The 20,090-nt window shown below is 41.7% G+C and overlaps 1 protein-coding gene and 1 long non-coding RNA gene across 4 annotated transcripts in view; one reads left to right on the top strand and one right to left on the bottom strand.

Annotated features, from left to right (window-relative positions):
* Window positions 1–18,218, top strand: part of nrxn2b (neurexin 2b) — an 883,386-nt gene extending 865,168 nt beyond the window's left edge. For all 3 annotated transcript variants that reach the window (XM_088073122.1, XM_088073124.1, XM_088073123.1), the window contains 2 exons: window positions 1,726–1,804; window positions 15,207–18,218. In XM_088073122.1, coding sequence (XP_087929248.1) covers window positions 1,726–1,804; window positions 15,207–16,099 — 972 coding nt within the window. In that variant the 3' untranslated portion in view covers window positions 16,100–18,218. The remainder of the gene's footprint in view (window positions 1–1,725; window positions 1,805–15,206) is intronic.
* LOC121961973 (uncharacterized) overlaps window positions 4,464–20,090 on the bottom strand; it is a 104,029-nt gene continuing 88,402 nt past the window's right edge. Inside the window, exon 5 of the long non-coding RNA XR_015775615.1 lies at window positions 4,464–12,203. This is a non-coding gene — a long non-coding RNA (uncharacterized LOC121961973). The remainder of the gene's footprint in view (window positions 12,204–20,090) is intronic.

Genomic DNA, 20,090 nt, shown 5'->3' on the forward strand with positions numbered 1-20,090 from the left:
TCTCAGTGGTTCTTGACTTACTGGTCCCAAATGTGGGTGTTTAAACCATAAGATGTTCTTTTTCTAACCCTAGATAAGTGTTTTTATTGGTCTAAACATCACAACACATTCATCACAACATTTCCATGATTTACAAAAACATAATAAGAACATATAAAGTGGCGATTTGTTGTCTTAACTGCAGGAAATGTGTATTTTTTGGATGAACTGGACCTCTGAGCAATGGGCATTTGTTTTTGGGATAATGACATTTAGAACAAATGGGCTCTCGGTAGAAGACACACCAGTTTCGTAGCATTATAGATTACAGCCGTATAATGTGAATCACTCATCTGCTGAAAAGTACATTTGAAATTAACCTCTAGTCATATATATATATATATCCAGTCCTTTGGGTAGTTAATAATCCATCCTGTGTAATTTTGTGCTAGAGCAAACATAGTAATAGCACTCTAAATATCGCGATGGGCAAAGCCAACAGGAGTTATGGAGCTCTAATGAATATCTCCAGCACCCGCCAAGACACAGTGCAGACAGCAGGAGACAGGCCAGGGTGGCGGAAAGCAAGCGAGCGGAAACAGAAATTTCAATTTCTCCAAAAGCTCTGAGCTACCCGCCGCGCCGCAGCTTTGATCATGGTAGAATAATGCACTTTGATGCTTAGAATAAAAGATCTACCTTTTGATGTGTGTGTGTGTGGGGGGCCTGATTTTTCCTTCCCTTCACCGCTTGGATACTCCTGGTTTCCATGAAACAGTCAGAGTCATCACTTGTCTCGCTCTGACCCAAATTTGGTGTCAGAGTGTTATAAAACTAAGATCACAAGCTACACTCTTGCTGCTACTGTCTTAAGTGGAAAGCACTCCCAGGTGTTTGTGCTCTCTCTGATTCATCTGGATGGATGCGAGACAGTTTCAAGTTGTCTCCTTGGGATTCAACTTGGAAAGTGATGAGAAAAGTTCAGACCAGGTCACAGTGGAGTTTGGAGCCACTCCTCCAGCTCTCCTCCAGCGTTTCTCAGTATACTGGGTTAGTGGGCCTCATGTGACACTTCTTTATCTGATAAATTACACTCAGAGATCATGTTGTGGGCTGTTCTGGATGTTCGGAGGCGGAGGGAAACTTGAATCAGGGTTTACAAGTGTGTCACAGATGTTGCACTATATTACAACTGTGACAACTGCAGGAGGCTGATGCAGACATCTGACATTCAGCCAGCAAGACATTGGATTATAGCCACAAACACACCCTGCCGTGGGCATTTATTGATGCCCGGGGTGTTCAATTTCAAGAAGTGCACATTTTAATTGATCCAACAATTTGCTGTTTTATATGGAGTCAGGAAAAGTAGAGCAGCTGATTGATTGCATGGTTAAAATAGAAATGTAAGTGCATGTTTGATAGAGATATTGCAGGGAAACTGAAGCCTGATCACTAGGCCAAATTAATAAATGACTATGGACAGGCCGCAGAATAATAACAGAGAGAATGCACAGCCCTTAAATCAATTCTGGTGATAAACCCCCACCATTTTCTTTTTGGAAGATGTTGAATAACAATGATAAAGATTTTTGAAGTTTGTCTCTGCTGTTTGCACTGGTTGTGTGTGAGTAGCTATCAGAGGAGCCAAAGACTTCACTGTGGCTGCCTGAGACTCTTTGTATCATCTCCACTGGTACAATTTGTCCTGACTCTCTCCTCTGCTTTCTGTCTTTGATTCTCCAGAATGCGGATGACCTCTTGGTAGCATCAGCTGAGTGTCCTAGCGATGACGAAGATTTGGAGGAGTGTGAGCCTGGAAATGGTGAGTCAACTCAGGGAGTTCTGTCTTCATTGTACTTGGTATCCAAAAACAAAGTGCAGCCTAGAAACTGCTATACTGCTATATCCCTTACTCCACTTTTATACGACACATTGTGACTGCAAAGCCCTCTGTATGCAGCTCTGATTGGCCAGATGTGTACCCTCCACCCCCCTTTCTTATTGCTTTCAAAGCAGCAGGCAGTCAGCAGCACCGCGATCCATAAATTGCTCAGCCAAGTGGTGGTATCTGGCATTTACCCAGCTGTTGCACCAATCTCCTGCCCCAATTTTAACAAGGCAGGACAGTTCCAACGTGGAAACGCAGCTTGTTCCGTGCAGCACACAGCTGTAGCCTGGCAGGCCTGGTGGCTGAGGCGCTGTTAGTGCGAACAGCGGGTCAAGTAATCTTCTGACACCATGACAGGAGGTGGACGTTAAAGGCCATGTGTTTTACTCCCCGCCTTTGTGGTTTCTAGTTCTATTAAGCCGGCCATACTTGAAAACTGCCAAGAACCACTTAGGGTAAAGATTCAAATGACTTCTAAAAAAACTGTAGGAGACAAAATAGCTTTAAAAAAATGACAAAAATAGATGGATTCCCCAAAAAACTATATGAGACAAAATAGTACGACTCCCTAAAAATGTAGGAGACAAAATCTAGATATTAACATCCACATCTATTAACCTTTATTTTTCTGAAAGATCGTGTCTGACAAGATTTTTGTTGTTGAATGGCATCACAGATTGAAATGACTGGTGTAGGTTGGACAAAAAAACAAATTTCCTCAATGAAACTTTTCATTAAAACAGTGCCAGTACACATGCTGTTACCGAGTTAACTTCTTGGAATAGGCCTTTTTTTTTTTTTTTACATTTCTGACTTGTCACAGTAGGAAAAGCACAAGTGTTAATGATGAAATTAGTGATGGCTTAATTCCATTTAGCTGTTTTGATTTCAAGCTCCTGGCATGATGCACAGTGTAACACTTGAATAGAACAGAGCCATTGTTATCAGCAGCACCTGTGCTTGTCCAACTATGACATATCATAATATCTTCTGTGAGAAAGGCTCATTCAAATAGTAGAAATTGTTCTTCTGGAACCCACTTAATAACACCTGGGGCGTAAGCAGTCTTTTAAAATTAACTTAATAAATGTGCACCATATTTGCATTTTATAGATCGCTGTGCAGATTAAAGTGAGTTAAACATGTTCAGTAAAATATGCAAGGAACATACACAAAAAATACTGTATCAGTACCAAGAGTGACAAGGGTTTTGCTTTAAAAATACTCAAAATTCTTGTTATTTTTTGACATTTATTTATCACGTCACAGAGATGAGTGAACAAAATAGCACATGGTGACAGGATTAAAACTTGGCAAATAGGGTTTTTAATTCCACTGTGTCTTTAATCATATCACACTCTGCTCTCTCTGGGAAATCATGCCTAGAAGCTGAATTAAGTATGCTTTAATTGCACACATTGTCGCTTTGTTAAAAGCATATAAGCACCATTTATACATGTTACCTCTGGAGTTCCCCAGACCACAAACCGCTGTGAACAAAAGAAAAGAACGTGAGCATTTACAGTTTATTATAGACTTATTTTATGCCTTTACAAAATAATAACAAATGTACATTCATGGATCCATCTTAAATTATACATCATGAAGGCCAGATTTGCTCCAAATCTAATCAAATTCACAGAGCAAACCTCCAGTAAACAATAAAATATGAACAAGAGTCACATAATGCCTGTGTGAGTGAAGAGCACTTCACTTTGCTAAAGTTTTTTTCAGGAATGGGGATTAGTGGTTTGAATAGAATATATGTCGGACTGTAAATGGCAGGAGATTATAGCGGTGTGTTTGTGTGAGGAGAAACGGATCTGAACCTGTGCTGAGAAACTCGAGTGTAGCATTCTCTTGCGGTTTTCTCTGTAGGTGGTTGGGACCGAAATAGAGACTCAATTCCCTTCTTATCGAAAGGAGAAATGAGAGTTTTTCAGTGGATGCTATGCCCAGGCTTAATCTCCCATGGGGAAACGCAACTCTCTCTCTCCCTCTCTCTCTCGCATGCCCACACGAACACACATACGGTGGCAGACATGCTCACCTTACCAGACAGACACTTGTCTCTCTCACTCTGTGGGTGTAAAGTTTTCTCTCTGCAGCCGTCTCTCCTGAGAAAAAACAATCGCGCTCGTGGGCACGCACATGCTCCGTATCGCACCTTCCAGATGCCACGAGAGCTCCGGCGTGGCGAGCCAGCAGGGTCGGATAAGCCTCAGTAAGAAAACTGACGACGGGGAGAGAAGAATCAACATTGTCCACAAAACATGTCCCCTCTCCATCACGACTCCACAAACACAGGCCTGTAGTCATTGTATGATAGGAGCCATTCCCAGGGTTTTCAATTCCGCCTGAGAATGCCGCTCTGTCTTGTTGAACTGCCTTCAGGAAGAAGAAAAAGTGTTAAGCACAGCTGAGGATTTCCTATTAAGCCGGGCGAGATATGACTGCTATGAATTCATGGGGATCAATACTTCCTACAGTATATACAGCATATACAGCCTGTGGATGTGCTTACAGATGGATTTACCTGCAGCTGTACACACAATTCAAGAGATGCAACTTGTTCTCTTACAACTCAGTTGTGTTTGTTTTTTTTGCTGTCTGCTGCTAAATGATGACCCTCAGACAATGATTGCAGGGCAACACAGTCACATACTCGCTGACAAGCTCAAAGTGGATGCAAAAATAGACAAAAGTGCAGGATGAAGCAAAGGATAGGACCCGAGGAGGAGACAAGCGAGAAAGAGCTGGAAGGACTGCGCTGTGAAGGACTGACCCTCATTGAGATTTGCGTCACGTTCCTTTGCGCTCAAAGCAGGAGAGAGAAACAGGCAGAGAGACGGAGAGAAAACGCAAGAGGGAAGAGGAAGAGAGGATGCAAAATCGAGGGAGTGAAATTCCCATGAAGGATTCCCGCCTTTCCCACCAGGCTAATTAAACTTTGACTTTGTTAGGGAGCCCTAATTACATCACCCAATTAAAGCTTTACTTTGGATCCTCCAGTGTTATTAATGAGCCTCCGTCAGAAGAATGACAAGACCAAGGAAGTGGGCACAAAGAAGAATCATACTGTGGAAACAAAAGCATGTATATTTACATGAACACTGACAGACATGAATCTATGGACACTAATTGTACACACAATTCAAGAATATCATACAAGCGTCTCTTTTTCGAACAACAAGCTCCGCTTATTAAATCTCTTTCATTTTCTCTACCTCAGCACGACCTCACTTCCCCTCTCTCTCACATACCTCAGAGCTACTTATCAGTCCCAGGATGTTGTAGGCGCTATATCGGTTTTACTCCGACAAGATCAGAGCTTTGACGAGCTCCTCAATAATTCATCAGGCGACATGCTATAGAGGCAACCTGCGAATGTTCTTTTTAGGTCGCCGAGTGAAACGATGAGATAGGATGATAGATGAGGGATGACCTCGAGTGTTGAGCCCCCCTCACGTGCTTTGACTCAGAGCTCGCACAGGATCAAACCCGCCGGTTGATGGGTTTGGGGTGTCAGTTATTTGTCTGTGTGATGCTTTATTGATCTCTCGTAGCTAGTCGTCCTCCATGAGTAAACAGCCCAAGGTTTAGCATTTGGGTCAGCATCCTCTGAAAAATCTCTCAACAGCACACCATCCTGAGGAGCGTGTCCTTAATATTACTGCCGTTCAATCTCAAGTGTGGTGCTTAGTACAGAGAACATTCCTCTGACTCAGATTTGACCAATTTCAATGGAAATAATGTGGCAGTCAGACATGATAGCAAAATTGCAGTAATGGTGGGGTGAATTTGCAAAGTAATTGCATGATCACAAATCAGCAATAGGACCGTAAAATGAAAATGAATAGCAAAATGGATAACAATTTATAAAAATGTGTGGATAATAACAAAGACTGCTGATTGTATTGAGCAAAAATACAGGGCAATTTTATTGTATACCACCGCTCAACGACAAGGCAATTCAAAGTGCTTTACATGAGACATAAAAACACAAGATAAAAGAAACACCATGCAGTATTAAAGCTGCAAGAAGCGATGAACAAGCCCTCGCAACCCCACGCACGTTGGGGGTACTAGCACAACTCTGACTGACACAGTCCTTCATTTCTGTGAAAGTCAGTTAATGCACACAGAGAGTTTGGACCCTAAAGTGAGATATTTGACATGATGTTGTACTTCCTGTACTCCCTGTGGCTTCATCTCGGTGTACATCATTTCTAGACCAAACCATATAAATTTAATGTAAATCAAAGGATAATTGTCAGTGAGTATGACAGGTAATTGACATTCAAGGCTGCACCCCAATCACACCTGTGAAATTTGGGGCTAATCAGTCAATTCAAAGTGAAGTTACAATAACTTCCTGTTTGGTAGTGAATACTGCATTGCCATGGCAACGGTGTGACAAAAACTCACGCTTTTGATAACTTTAGATGTTGCCTTGAGATGAGACTCAGAAAATTTGCTTCAAGCTTCCCTAGCCCCTCAAACATAACTTTCTGTTTTATGCCGAACAATGCGTAACCAAGGCAAAAGCCTACACGGCACTCGAGAGCACATAAATTCCACGTCACCTTGGTGTACATCATTTGTAGACCCAACCATGAAAATTTCATGTAAATTAATTTAATAATTAAAATTAAAACACAAAAACGTATTTGAGTTGGAACCTTATCCAGGGCAGGGCAGTTTTGCAGGCCACTTCCCATAAAAGAGTCTTAAAACTTAAAACACAGTTAAAATCTAACTACTCACAAATCATGTTAACAGACAACGTAATCTATTGAAGTCTAGTCATGTTACGTCACATCATTCTATTAGCCACCAATCAGTCTCATTAACATGCTAACTTACCATTAGCATTAGCTGAATTCACTATACAGCTGTTGTAGCTAATATTATGTGGCACATTCAGTCAGGGTCAAAACAATCATACAAAAAAAACCTAACTTTAAATAGCTTTTTACTTGACATTATATAATGTTATCGTGTGCATTAGCTCGGTGGCTAGTCTCGTCTTCTTCTAGTACTACTTCCTCTGGTTGGCGTTTAAAGTGGCGTTTAAGGTGCATTACCGCCCCCTTCGATGGACGTTCAATTATATCAAAGATTTATCAAACATTTATTGTATCTCTGTCAAGAAAAATTATATCAAGATTATTATCACTATCGACCAGCCGTAGTAACAAAACAAATTCCTCCTGGGAAAATTCGGGTCCCTGCATTCATGTGTATGCTACTGGACACGCACCACCCACCCAAAGCAGTACGTCCCACAGGTCTTTGATCAGATTGGGATCTGGTAAATTCTGAGGCCAGGTCAATGCCTTGAGCTCTTTGTCATGTTCCTGAGGACATTCCCGAGCAGTTTTTGCAGTGTGTTATGGCACATTTGCCTCTGGGAAGGAGTACTGCCATCCAGGAGTGCAGTTCCCGTAAGGGGGCGTACTTGGCCTACAACAGTGTTTTGGTGGCTGGTGCGTCTCAAGTGGCATCCACATGAATGCCAGAACCAAAGGTTTCCCAGCAGAACATTGAATTGCAACGAGATTATCAGTGTCATTCACTTCACCCGTCAGTGGTTTTAATGTTGTGGCTGATGGGTGTGCGCTCAGCGTGTATTTATGACTGCTATTGAACAGTGTTGCAGTTACAGTGGTTGATCAGTCAGGGGAATCATTTATTAAATTTGTTGGCACTAAAGAAATGAATGCTCTGTCAGCTCGGTCTGCTGTTAAATGGACATATCAAAAAGCAAAGAACTGCATTATTCAACACTATTCACATGCTTTATAACCATTTTACTTCAAAACTGGTCAGTGGTGCATTTTATCATTCAGTACTTTGGCTGCAAACTCTCCATGTTTACTAAATCTTGTTGAAATTGCAATTAAAATCTGAAAGCAGTGGAAGGAGAAAGGGTTCTTTATTCAGTTAAAACAGTAAGCAATTATCAGTTTCTTCCAGGAGCATGGATGCTTCATAATATGTCTTAACCTTACCCAGTCATTTCTTAATCACTTACTTTAGATAAAGAGTTGATTTGTGAAAACAGATACAGGCACAATTAAAAAATTAAAAATAAATAACAGTTTAAACTAATAGCACATGATCTATCAGATAACATATCTGTTTTGCAAATGAACCCCTCAGATCTGCTCGTTAGCAGCAACATGATAGAATTATTGCCTTGCACTTTTATGCCTCCGCTAACCAGTCAAGTTGCACTTATAGTTTCCATCCATGTCCGTGCAAACACTGATGCTTCACACACATCTTCCCCTCGGCAGCACAGATCTATATCAGCACAATTTCAAGGTGTCTCACCAAATGTCTTCCCTTCTGTTCCTGAGATATGGTGGTGACCAGAAAAGTGCTTTTGCTGAACTTTGGGTCCCGCCAGATTTCACAGTAAAGCTGACCTTTGGATCTAAAATGTTATCACTTTATCATTATAGACATTTGTGTGAAATTTTGTCATAATTAGCATAAACATTTCAGAGATATAGCCAAAAACATGGTTTGTGAGGTCACAGCGACCTTTCACCACCAAATTCTAATAAGTTCATTCTTGAGTCCTAATGGACGTTTGTGCCAGATTTGAGGAAACTCCCTCAAGGCCTTTTTGAGATGTCAGGTTTACAAAAATGCAACGCAAGCAAGGTCACAGTGGCCTAAACCTTTGACTACCAAATTTGAAGAAATTCCCCTTTAGACGTTCCTGAGCTGTCGCGTTCACAACAATGGGATGGCCGGATGGATACACAGCCCAAAAACATCTATTGTTGTCGCTGGTGCGGAGGCATGAAACAAAAAATACAGACCATTAAGTAGGCCAGGAACAGGCAGGGAGGTGCTGAAGTGGATGTTTTTATCTCTGCAACAGGTAGAGAGAGATTCTGTATGCGAGTGTGAGATTTATACCATCGTGAGGCTGAAACACTGGGCGGGCTGGAGCTGCAGGGAGGTGACTTTGACCGTAGCCAGTAAATGACTCGAAGTGAGACAGGATATGGGCGGGGCATCATCCCGTTGTGTCAAAATAAATCGCTTACCCTGAGAGCGGCGGCAGCAAATGCAGCGTTTGTAAACAGCTTATCGCGTCGCATGTCTGAAGAAACAGGCTTTTTTTCTCCCTGTTGCACAAGATTACACGGTCATTATTGTACCTATTGCAGCATGATTTAAGAGCAAGCAAGGGAACATTTAATATGCTCGGACACGCCGTTGGATTTTCCATCTCCATAATCAAAGCTGAATTATAGAATGCTCAAACTCCAAACAACCTTTTTGCGCTAAATATTTCAAATGGATGCGAGCAAGTCGACGTGATCGGCAGAATAATGATGTTTGTCAGGAGACAGACATAGAGACCGCATCAGTATCCATCTGCCCTGTTCTCATGTTGAGTAAAAAGTGGGGGGGTGAGTCATACTGACAGCGCTGTGTAGTGGCGTGTGGGTAAAGATAAAGAAAATTTCATCATGTGGGCTAAACGTGGTTTCACTGCCTCAGCTGTTCAAATCAATGGAGTCAAACTCAATCAGTCAGCCTGAATACCTTTGAGTCTGTCGCGCTTTAATGCTTAAATTGCAGCGCTGCAATGTTCAAGAAAGAGACGCCCACACACTGGAATCGTGTTGTGTGTATTTTTCAGCACTGTTTGCTTCAGAGCAGGTCTCAGTCAGACCGGGTTTTGGTGCAAACACTGCCGACTGAACCAGGGTGAGGGTTTTTTGATGTAAAATGAAACAACTAAATATCTCATGCTCACTTGGGTTTGCCGTTGACAACCTCCTGCACGTTAAAAATCCATCAAATGCTCCTCGTCTTTTATATCAGACTGTGGGCCTTGGCAGCTTTCAGCAGGAGAACACATCTATGAATAACATATGTCTTATTCTTCGCCCTGTCAGCGACCTGCCTGGGTGTTAACTGAGCAATTAGAGCTGCATACAGAGGGAAGAGGCTGCAGTCGTGGAGAAGGGGACAGCCAATTGAAGCTGTTGATAGGTTTAAACTGTGGGTGCAGTAGGCTTGGGTCACACAACAGGAAATGACAAGATGGTTCACTTGATAACTGATTAGAGTGCTCAGATGTGGCTCGCTCTGTGTTTGAGGGCTGACGTTCATTATCTTTCTAGTAGCCACTGCCTGACGGTCACGGAGAGTGATGGCCTTCAGGCTTTAGCTCGACTGCAGGCTGCAAGTACAGCAGTGATTTGACACCATGTCCTAACGGCAAGCAGGCGTCGCATAACATTCGACAATCTATGTCCACATTGAATCTGTTAAATATGTCCTTCTCTTTTATCATGTAAACAAACCATGTAGCTATCAGCTGTGTGCTTGAGATCAGACTGAAGGTGTAACCACTTAAAAGATGGGCGAGTAGCCGACTTGCTGTGCTCTTATGTTTGCACATTTTACACAGGAAGCATGTTTTATTGTGTGATATTATTTGGAAATGACATACACGATAGCCAACCGCAAGTAGTTGTTATGAGCGATGGTTATTTTCCAGAAACTTTCCCCTGGCGATCTCCTGCCAGCCAGCTGCCACCTTATTTAGATATTTGTAGTACATTTCAGTTCAGTCGTTCCTTGTCAATTGGAGCACTTTCAACACAAGCAGAAGGAATAAATGTTAACAGTATTGTTTTAACAATACTTTACTGCAGGGATACTCAACTTGCTTTGTTTTTGGGCCACTTATGCAAAATTACAGGAGGCCAGGGAGGAGTTTAGGACATAAGGCGATTATTTAGGACTTTGTTTTGACACTTGTTTTGATAAACAAGCTCAATTTTGATGCTGTTTCATGCACTCTGGTACCTTATGTATACTTAAAATGCAAAAACAATTCTCAGTGTGAATCACTTTATTTTTATTGTGAGTTAGAAAATGGTTTGGGTGGGGGGGCATAAGCTGAGTATCACTACTTTACTGTGACTATGAAAGTTGGGTTGAATTCCGGTTTTGCAAGTCAGGTTCAATGTAAGAGCTTAAACTGATTTGATTTTATGCAAAATGGCTTAGCAGGCATATTAAGAAGTAGTCTACAGCAGCAACCTGTGCAGACGGCGCTAAATCAAACTCATTTTGCATCAGTAATACGCCTATGACAACACGATTAACATATGATGTTTATGGTATAAGGGAACATCTAGTGTCTGACAGGCCATGAGTAATTTACTGCCAGGCCGAGCACCAGCAACATGATTAAGATCCAATTTTAGTAGAGGTGGGAGGAAAAGAGATGCACAAGATGTGTTTGTTTACCAGAAATTTAATGTTTTTTTGGGGTGACAAGAGGAGACATAACAGTTAGTCTCTCAAGAAAACTAAAACTGTGCCCATATGTTAGCATTTTAGACTTGAAGCTGATAAGAGAGTGGGCTGTTTTGAGCTGAACTTTTGTAGGACACCCAATTTCTATTTATTCCGGTGGCTCACTTTGAAAGTGCTGCAATGGATGTTGAATTCATGAAGTTGTAAAAAGAAGCTATCAAAACATTACCAACTTATTTTACTACAAAAACCTATTGTTTGATAAAGTGGCAGCTGGCTGGAGATGACCGGGAAGCTGACGGTGAATGACCTTGCAAATAACATGCTGCTGTTGGCTACATCGTATGTCATTTCCAGGAAATATGATAATACAAATCATGCATTCTGTTGAAAAAAGTACAAACTTAAGAAGACAGCAAGTACTCACCAAACATGGTTTGTTTAAATGATGTAACAAAAGTGCATATTTAATGAATTCAGGGTAAACAAAAAGTTTTTTGACTTCTGTAATATAACATTTGACCCCAGAATATCTAAATAATCCATTTCAAAGCACTGTTTTGGGCAGAATTTATATGGTAAACACTTGAGTTAAGTAGTGCTCCAGAGACTGAGAGTTTACAATAACCAACCATTTGTAATGTCAGCCACATACTGTAAGTGGGGCACGCAGTGAGCGGAGGTAACTCCTCAGTAATTGGTGGGCTGCAGGTATAAAGCTTGAAATTGCACTTGCAGCATCTCTACCATAGTGACAGATGGCAAAGTAAAGATAGCGACACTACCATCTCCTCCATCGCCCTCAGTCACACATACAGCCCATATCTCTGAGGAACTATCTCTGAGGTCCCCAGAACAGTTTTTTTTTTTCTTCTCCTGACTTTGACAACTTATTTCACAAAACCAAAGAATTCTTAGAACGCACTAAACTTGCAAAATCCTTCCTGGTGCGGCTCGTCTTTGTTCCTTAAATGTGACACCGCGCTCTGCTGTCCTCTCAGCCTTCAAGGTGAAACACAGCCCTCAAACACTGAAAGAAAGGAAATATAATGGAGAGAAATAAGTTGAGCATTGCCATGGAAACTAGCCTTTCCAGCAATGGCACAGAAATAAGAAGTTAGAGGAAAGGTTGAAGAATTCCTACGTTTGTTTTTAGAGCTTTCACATGTTGCTTCATTTCAAGGCCTGTTTTCTCTCAAGTGTTTTGTTATATGATGATATGTTAGTTTGTTAATGCAATGCATAATTCTTTGTCAACGAGGCCTTTGCTATTCTTTGAGTGAAAATGTATGGTTGTATAACTGACAAGGTTTTGGGGGGCTTGAGCGTTGCTGAGCTGAATTTAAGGCTTCAGGGGAAATGTTCCAATCCTAACACCTCCCCCTTACAAATCCCCCATCATCCCTGAAATGCCTGACCCAACCCCTCTCCCTCTGAGTCACTCTGATTTACCTCATCAAATGAACAAAGAGCCAGAGTCATGATTTTATGCTGGTGATGTTGGCATTTCTTTGGTCATGTTTTGCTGTTACCTTCCCTTTTTCTCCCCCTCCAAGATGTGCCATAATCTAATCCCCCCTGCCATGTTTTTCAAATGTTTCCTTGACTGTGACCCTTTACACATTTGCCACACTGAAGGGAAAATTGTTATGACATAAACAATAGTGTATAAACTGATATTCTGCCATGTATTGTTCACATACTCCCAATATGTTTAACCCTTAAAGGGGTAGTTAAGATTTTTTCGAAGCGGGGCTGTATATGGTACTTATCCATAGCTGGTATAATACACTCAGAAGACGTGGGTCAGCAAGCCCCCAGTTTGGAGAAGCAGGTCTGGAGTCCAACATGGCAGCTAAGCAATGTACTGCTGTGGATGGGGGCCAGCAACAAAACGTTTTTTAGCCACCTAAAAATATCATTATCAGTTTAAATGTATTATATATTGAAATTATTTTCACTATTTTACCTTAATGTTAAACACTCGGTATGTTTGCATGTGCAGTAAAGTCAAGTTATTGTCGTAGCTCAAATAGGCCATTTAATTGGACTAACCCTAACCCCGAAGAAGTTAGCAAGCGGCAAACAGGTTGCATGTCGAACGGAGACAACATGGATAACTTTTTAGCGCTGTATATTTCGTACGTACGTCACACTTTACTCAGTACCTTCACCTCGTTTTGTTTTCTTCTCTTCTTCTTAAGTTTTTCACGGCTTTCTTCCACAAACTTGTTCTGTTTGACTTCTGGGTCAAAGCCCAGAGCTGGGACAGTGATGCTTGCTCAAAACACTTAGGCCAGATCAGGTCTGGCTGAGGCTTATACGTGAAAGAGTAAATCGACCCCAGACCACATTATCTAGGTGTGTTAGTCCAACCTCAAGAAATTCAACTTTGTACAATTTCAGTCACACGTCTACATGCATTTTAAAAGTCCAGTTTTAGTCAAACTAACAATAATTCAACTTTTTCTAATATCATGTAAAAGTTCTGAGTGATTTCCAACTGTAAAGTGAAGCTGACTCTCTTCAAAGCCAGACACAAAAACATCATTTTAGCTTATTGAAAACAAGAGCTGCTGGTATACCGCTAACTCGATCAGTTATGTTGTTATTGTGTGATTCCAAACAAACTCTTTTAAATGCCACAAGTCACACATTAACACAAACTAACTGATGGAAGCAGCGGTTTATCAGCAGCCGTCATGTTCAAAACGCTAAAATGAATAAATGGGTTTTTTTAGCGGCATCCCCGTCAAACGGGCTGTCTGAAGGAAAGGTAAAGCCCTGAAAATATTCTAAATATAGCATACACTTAAACCGATGTTGACTTTTTTAGGTGGCTAAAATGTTTTGTTGCTGTCCTCCATCCACAGCAGTAGATTGTCAGCTTTCATGTCAGACTCTAGCCTGTTTCTCCAAACTGGGTGTGTGTCGCCTGACATGTACTGTATGTAATACACTCACTATGGATAAGTACCTCATACAACCCCACTTCAAAAAAATCCAAACTGTCCCTTTAACTGATCCTGTAACAGAAGGATTCCTTCTGAATGATTGCAGCTTGTATAAATGATATTGTTTCACACCCAATAATCTTTGTTTAATTTGGGTGTTTTCACAATGGGCGAGAATCAGATTACATAACCAAAGCTTGGCAACAAATTCCGGCTCATTAAGACAATTTTTTTTAACTGTTCAAGAAGGATTTCATTGCCCAATGTTTATGTGTAGTGTTTGGGAGGGAAGTGGGCATCAGGGAGCAGTTTAATGCTATCTCTCAGTATACTGGGAGTTTAGGTTAGAAATCAGGGGCATCAGTCTCCCGCAGCTGCTCCCAGGAGTTTGCATACAGATTAAGATAATGAGAAATGAGCCATAACCACCATGCCCAAGGGGGGGGGGGAGAGGGATTGAAGCCATTCTTAATGAGAATTTTGAAATCTTTACATTCTGATTATTTTTCACGCAAAAGGGGGAGAGGAGGTACAGAAGGGTGGGGGAAGTTGTTTATCACTATCCGAGAACAATCTTACACAGCTTTCTTTTTGTAATTTTTTTTTTCATGCAAAAATCATGCGGCCAATTTGTTGATGTAAGTGACCTGAACCTCGTGGTTTGCTATCTTATTTAACCAATCACAGCAGAAACATCTGTTAGTGTAGTAAGCATAGCAGAGACTAGACAGTTGTAGTTCATTAGATGTTAAGTTGTTCAGTGTAATTTGTTATCTTGTTTTAGTGCTATAACATGTAGGTCTGTGCAGCATAGGGAGATAGGTCAGACCAGCCAGGAGCAGGTGCAGACTTGATAGAGTATTGTCTTACATCTTGTATTTATTTCAGTTAGTCAGCATATTAACTTTTTTAAATAGAACAGACTAACTAAACTTATATAACTAACCTCATGTAAAGTTTTAGTGCTGTTCTAATACTGGTGTTGCTGTATTCAGTTTTTCTTCTGTTCATCTGGAGGTGGTCTCTCTCCTAGGTGGTCTCTAACACGCTTTTCCTCCGTTGTCTCTTTCTTGTCCTAGGAGGTGAATTAGTGTTGCCCATAATAACGGTGGACTCCCTAGACCCCCCATCCATCGCCACCCGCTACCCAGTAATCCCCCCACCCCCCACTACCTACCGCCCATTCCTCACCCTCCTCGAAACCACCAAAGAGTCCCTCCCCTTGCCCAATGGTCGGCCCCCTTGCCCCTTGGACCAGGAGGACTGCGAGGAGACCATCGAGGTGTCGGCGTACGGCTCGGGGGAGATGACCGAGTCAGATGACGAGGACTATTACAAAAACTCCCCCCTGGTCACCGACAGGACTGTCCTCCCTCCTCCCCCGGCCGTAGAGGGCAGTGTCCAGAACCCCCGCGACCGCCATTTCTCACGCTCCCCCAACTCCCACCGCCCGCCTCTGTCCTCCACCCCCACAGCCAACCCTGACCAGCTCAGCCCGCACATCAAGCCCGCTGCTGGCGGCAGCAGCAGTAGCAACAACAAAATTCCCGCCGGAAAAATGAACACCCGGGACCAGGTGCTGCTGCCGCCGGCCCACCCCTCGTCAGACCCGGGCCACCGCAGAGTCCCCGGAATAACCTACCCCCCGAATTTTCCCCATGTTCCCACTCCAGACCCCACGTCCCCAGAGAGAGGGCTCCCTGGCGCCGTGGAGGTGCAGCAGTCCAGCAGCACCACAGGGATGGTGGTCGGCATCGTGGCAGCCGCCGCCCTCTGCATCCTCATCCTGCTCTACGCCATGTACAAGTACCGCAACCGCGACGAGGGCTCCTACCAGGTGGACCAGAGCCGCAACTACATCAGTAACTCAGCCACGCAGAGTAACGGAGCCCTGGTGAAGGAGAAACAGCCCAGCACTGCCAAGACGGTCACCAAGAACAAGAAGAACAAAGACAAGGAGTACTACGTCTGAGGGAGCACCGCCGGGACACACAGAGACAGACAGGAGATGCACTTAGAGAAGGAAAGAGACAAGCGAGAGCAAGAGGGAGAGAGAACCGGCAGTATATGGAAAACGGCTTGCAGAGAGCATTTAAAACTCAGTATTGACAGGTGGCCAAACACCAATCCAGTCTAATCACAGGGAGGCGACATCGTGGTTCTGTTCACACCGTTCAGCGTTGCTTTGATTTGACGACTTATAAACCATGGTGTGGATTTAAGGAAAGGCTACACCTCAGATCTCAACACATAACTGTGCCAACAACCGTGTTCTAAATACTGATAAAGCAGTGATTTATGGGTAAGTACGTGACAGGTTATTTAATATCTCGAGTACTGTAGGAACCGTCAGTATTTGTGTCATGGCCCGTACTTCATTCTGAGGCGAGCTTGTGGTGTAAGCCTTCACCTTAGACAGTATCAGCGTATTATTTCCCACCTGTTTGAATTAGCGACTGTAAAATTGATATACTGCCAGCTTACAGAAACATCGTGTCAAAGCCAGCCCTCTGTAAGTACTCCACATCTCCTAACCTCTCGTCAGATCTCTCTCTCTCTTCCTCTCATTCGCTCGTGCACTCTGTTTCTCTCCTTGTCTACGGTGCTCTGCAGCCGATGCGACGTAAAACTCTGCCGTGTTTCAAGCATGTAGTATTCATTTACGACAAAAGAGATAAAAACTGTTTTTCTTTACTGTGGAGTTTTAAAAAAAATAACAAAAAATAAATGACGATGACTGATGATCATAACGTTAAACGTAGCAACTATGTGAGATACCAACCGCTCCAACCTACTGGATGATAACTTGTACGTTTAGCCGCCAAAAACTTCTTGAGGCCAAAACCCCTTTGGTCGTCCTTTGTTCCAGCAGATCTATGTCATGTGTTTCTGGGGGCTTCGAGGCACCCCCTAGTGGGCCAGCAGAGAAACTGTCACGTCCTTACTAATAACCGAAAAACAGAAAACACCTCCAGCAAACAAGAAGAACTCTGTTCTATATAATTATAAATATATGTATAGACGTTGCAGAAACCTATGGACCTAAAGCGTGAGTGGAAAAGCAAGATGATATTGCGCAGCGAAGATAGGATTTTTGACGTCGGAACAGTGACACCGCCCGAACCCCCCGTTCCCCAGACCCCCGCCCCCTCTCATGAACAGTACGGCTGATGCAACGCCTTGCTGCAAGACTCAGTCACTTTGGTTTGCTCTTTTTTTTTTTTGTTCCTTTTTTTTTTAATTTGTTTCTTTTCTCTGGAGAAATGAGAGAGACATTTTAGGGAAATTCTGAATTTATTCTCGCGAGTTCCACTGCGGAGAGAGATACCTTGCAGCTGAAAAAGCGACTGTGTCTTTCGCCCCCACCCCTCTTTAGCCTGACTGGACTGACGGCAGCCAATGGGCAAACTTTGTGGGAAGAGCACACACTAATAAAACGGTGAACGGCAGTTCCCTGGAAGATGTACAACAGAACTCTAGTATTCCAATTTTCTCAACTCTATAAAAAAAGAAAACTGTACCATGAAAAGAAAAGAAAAATCCTGAAAAAAGTTTGTGAAATGTCTAAATATTTGACTCTCATCCCATTACTAAGAGAAATGTGTTTTCCCTACTATCATTCCTGTTTGGAGAAAAAAATGACTATGATTCTGGGAAACTGAAATTTCTATTTTATTTTTTTTTAATTATTTTGGTAATTTAGCAATGTGATTTGGGTTATTAACATGAAACCATGCATTCTCCTTTTAGTCCATCCTCCATCTGTCATCCTCAATCTATTTTTTGTCCCGCATCTATTCCTTTTTCTCTGTATGGCAGATTGTACGTCCCCATACCCTGTGGAGAAAGCAGGCTCTATCCATCCTCCATTTTTTAAAATTTGTTTTATATCTATTTCTGTCTATCTGGCTGGAGACAAGATTGATTCACTCTCCTGCCATGTCCGTCTGGTTTCTCTCTTTCTCCATTCCAAGCATACTCCTCCCAGTATCTTCCTGTTCTTTCTAAATGTTATTGTAAAGTGTTCCAGTGAGATGACTCTAAATATGTGTACATTAACAGAGGGAATACACTTGGTTATATACTTCTTACTCAGGCGTCGCGTGGTCTCTTTATCGTCTTTGTCTCTGACTCTGTTCGTGTTTGGATTTCTAACACTGGCGCCCCCCTGGCAGAAAGCTAGGATCGCTCTAAATAATGCATTTCATCTCTCCAAAATATATCACTCAGAAATTTCCAAACTAGTCTAATATTTGGAAAATTAATAAGTTTAGGGTCACTGCTCTTAGCTTTAAACTAAAACACCTTGTGGTTTAATTAAAAGATTCTATTGTAGAAATCCGTATTAAGACCCTTTCACATATGCACTGCAACCTTAAAATTGACTAGACATTAACCAAGGGAGCTGTACGTGAGAATGCAGTTGTCCAAATCTGTTTGATCGGACAGCAAACAGAATCTACCCTGCCAGTAAGTTTGTGTTATGTCCGATTGATGATGTGTGAATAGAGCAGGTCATTGTTCAGAGAATTCACATCAAGCAAGTAAAAGTACTGATGATCTTGCTTATATGCAACTGGTGTGAAACCACCAGAATGCAAACATCCAAGAGTAAAAGAGAATGGTAAAATGATGGCCGAATCCATTACTTACCTAAGCTCCAACCCTTGCCTAAATCAACCCAGAGCGTGCAGAAGACAGGACACAAGGCAAAGAGAATGTTACAGAATAACATTGTTTTGATTACGAGACCAGTCATCATGTGGTCAAAAACATCCAAATCTCCTGGCGATATTGGCTTCGGCCTTATGCAACAAAATTCCCAAATCTTATTATCTCATTTTTGTTGGTGTATTCATTTAAATGAACCCTCTTTTTCACATTTTGGTTTGTATTATTATGGTCTGATGCCAGTAGTGTGATAGAAATGCCAGCAACATGCTTGTTTTAAATTCTCTGGACAAAGACAAAAAAACATTTGCGGAGGGCGAGTTTTTTCTTTGTTTAATTACTGCTTTTTCAGGACAGCGATAGGTCAATTAGCAGAATCTTTGAAACTTGTTGGAGTTGAGCACATCAAAATTCACCAAGTAAGACGATGCTGGTGCTTCCTAGTAAAAAATTTTCAGAAACAGAAAAACCTGATGAGCCTCAGAACTGAACCTCTGATTTACAGTGACGGCAGATCTGTGATGAAGTGACTTCCTGCACCAAAGTAAACACGCCATAAAAAAATTTACAAAAGGTCATAATATAGTATGTAAGCCAAAATAGCATTAAAAAAAACTCATCATGTCACCCAACATTTTTATGCTATTTTTTAACGCTGTTGTTAAGTATGGTGTTTTAACTGAAGGTCGACTGAAATAGCATAAAGTTTTTTCGCCAGTTTTTGGTGCTCGGGCCCTAACAAGTCATCCAAAATGGCATAAACAATTCATAGAACACTATGTTGGCCAAAAATAAAAAGAAATATACTATAGGATGTTGTCCACATTAACAAACAAAAAAAAAACAAACCAATTAACAGTATATTCTGTTGTTGATACTAACATAAAAAACTCATTGTGTCATTCATGTAAGCATATTATGGCAAACTATGTCAGTCAAAACTGCTGAAAAACAAATTAGTATATCATTCGAAATGACAAAAGTAATGTAAGTAATGTATGTTGTCAAACATGGCAAAAAAAGGTAACACAATGTCAGTCACTACGTCTTCCAAATTTGCATAAAAATTTCAGTGTTTTATGTTGTCAAAATGGTAAAAAGACGTCATAGTATAATCGTCCAAAATGGAATACATAGGTCATAGAATAGTGCGTAGTCTGAAATGGCCTAAAATCGTTAAAATTGTTAATAGTATTTGTCGTCCAAATTATTATGAATGTATCATACTACAACATGTCGTCCGGAAGAGCAAGAAAACGTCATAGGCCATTTCAGACGAAATACTATACTAA

Source organism: Plectropomus leopardus, chromosome 23, assembly GCF_026936395.1.
Source record: "Plectropomus leopardus strain MGB_pleo_1.0 chromosome 23, ASM2693639v1, whole genome shotgun sequence".
NCBI lineage: Eukaryota > Metazoa > Chordata > Actinopteri > Perciformes > Serranidae > Plectropomus > Plectropomus leopardus.